Raw genomic sequence first — 1,648 nt, forward strand, 5'->3', positions numbered from 1 at the left:
GATCTGTCCTGTGACAGACGGGTTTGACTCAATTATGTTCAGAATCAGAGAAAACACAGGGTGTAAGTTGATATATAGTAAATATAGTAAAGTCATTGTGTAGCAACATAAATATGTTTTTTAACAGTTTCTGAAGTAGCTCCTTCATCTCAAGCTGATGATGAATTTATGACTCATAACTCATTTCTCGTGAGCAGAAGTGAAACTGTTTCAGTTCAGAGCGTTGAACCAATCAAACAGTGAAACTGTGAGTTTGAAGTGAAAATCAGGTTTGCATTGGCAGCTTTAGTGATTCTGATCGTTTCAGAATAGAGCAGCTCCGTCTCCAGAGACCATGTTCAAACCCCAAGAGCTTCAGTTCACATTTACTGCTAAACGCAGCTGTTCTCAACTATTACAATCCATCAACAGCAGCTGAAACTTTAGTGAAGGACTTTGAAGGAAGGACACACTGATCAATGATGCAGTCGAACACAAATGTAAGGCGTTCAGAAGCTTTATTGAATGAACAGCAATGGCAGCACATTGAAAGACTGCTTGAGTATTGAGCTGTAAATCAGGTGACTGCTGTGAATCCTGCTGCTCTTCACTGGAGAAACATCAGCACTCGGAGCTCTTGAGGAACGAGGTCTCGTGATCAGCTCCGTCATGTGTTACTCTGCAGACGAAGCGCTCGCCGTCTTCCCAGCGTGCTTTGCTGAGGCTCAGGACGCTGCTGCGGCTGTAGCGTCCGTCCCGCTCGCTCTCTGCGCTGGTCTGAACCCCCTCGGTGACCTCTGACCCGTCCAGCATCCAGCTCACCTGCGCCCCCTGTGGAGAATAAGAGCTGAGCAGGCAGAGCAGTGCGGCTGAGTCTCCAGAGATCTGCAGAGAAGAGGGAGGCAGCAGAGACACGGAGGGCTTCACTGCGGGACCAGCTGGAACACACAAACACACACAACACAAACTCACACTCCAGCACTCTGACTGTAGCTCATTGTTTCAGATAATGCAGGAAAAAAACACAATAATTTCATCATTACTGTAGTTTGACCTCACTGCTTTCATTCATATTCCACATAGACACTATCCTACATTTAATCGCCATTAAATAAATGTTCACCTCTACTAAATGTTTAATGTACATCTAATTGTAAATTTAAATCAGTTTTTTGAAGCAAACTTAACATACTGTAAAAATTATAAGAATTTGCTATTTTCTCAATTCCTTTTTAAATTATTCTCAAACTGAGTTTAAAACCATTGTCCACATGCAAATGTATGATTATTTAGAAAACAAATTAATATTATAATTTATATATCAATTGTATTTTTAAAAGAGCATATGAAACACTCAGAATCATAATTATTATGCATGTTTAAAATATTTATTAAAAAAATGTTAATAACTAAATTTATTTGTCTTATGATGATGCCTACCAAATTAGAATCATTTTGTTTGTTTTATCAAACTTTTGTGCCATGCATTTCAAAGACTCTTAATTATTAACTTTATCAAGAGTTACAGACACACAATATATTATGAAATAATTATCAAACTATTTCAATCAATGAATTAAAATGCAATTAAATATTAGCAATAATAAAATGTAAAATTATTCATGTGAAGTGAAACAAACTGAAAACATATGAAATATGAATTTAAATG

At 37.5% G+C, this 1,648-nt stretch overlaps 1 gene segment (V, D, J or C); it reads right to left on the reverse strand.

Annotated features, from left to right (window-relative positions):
- Positions 1-462: 462 nt before the first annotated feature.
- Positions 463-917, reverse strand: LOC107749997 (Ig lambda-3 chain C region-like; the record flags this gene model as incomplete). The annotated part of the segment is given in 1 exon segment: positions 463-917. A coding segment is annotated over 1 exon segment (317 nt), but the record flags the coding sequence as incomplete, so codon positions are not given.
- Between the last annotated feature and the right edge of the window lie 731 nt (positions 918-1,648).

The sequence above is a fragment of the Sinocyclocheilus rhinocerous genome, unplaced genomic scaffold, assembly GCF_001515625.1.
Source record: "Sinocyclocheilus rhinocerous isolate Xijiao unplaced genomic scaffold, SAMN03320098_v1.1 scaffold21699, whole genome shotgun sequence".
Taxonomy (NCBI): Eukaryota; Metazoa; Chordata; class Actinopteri; order Cypriniformes; family Cyprinidae; genus Sinocyclocheilus; species Sinocyclocheilus rhinocerous.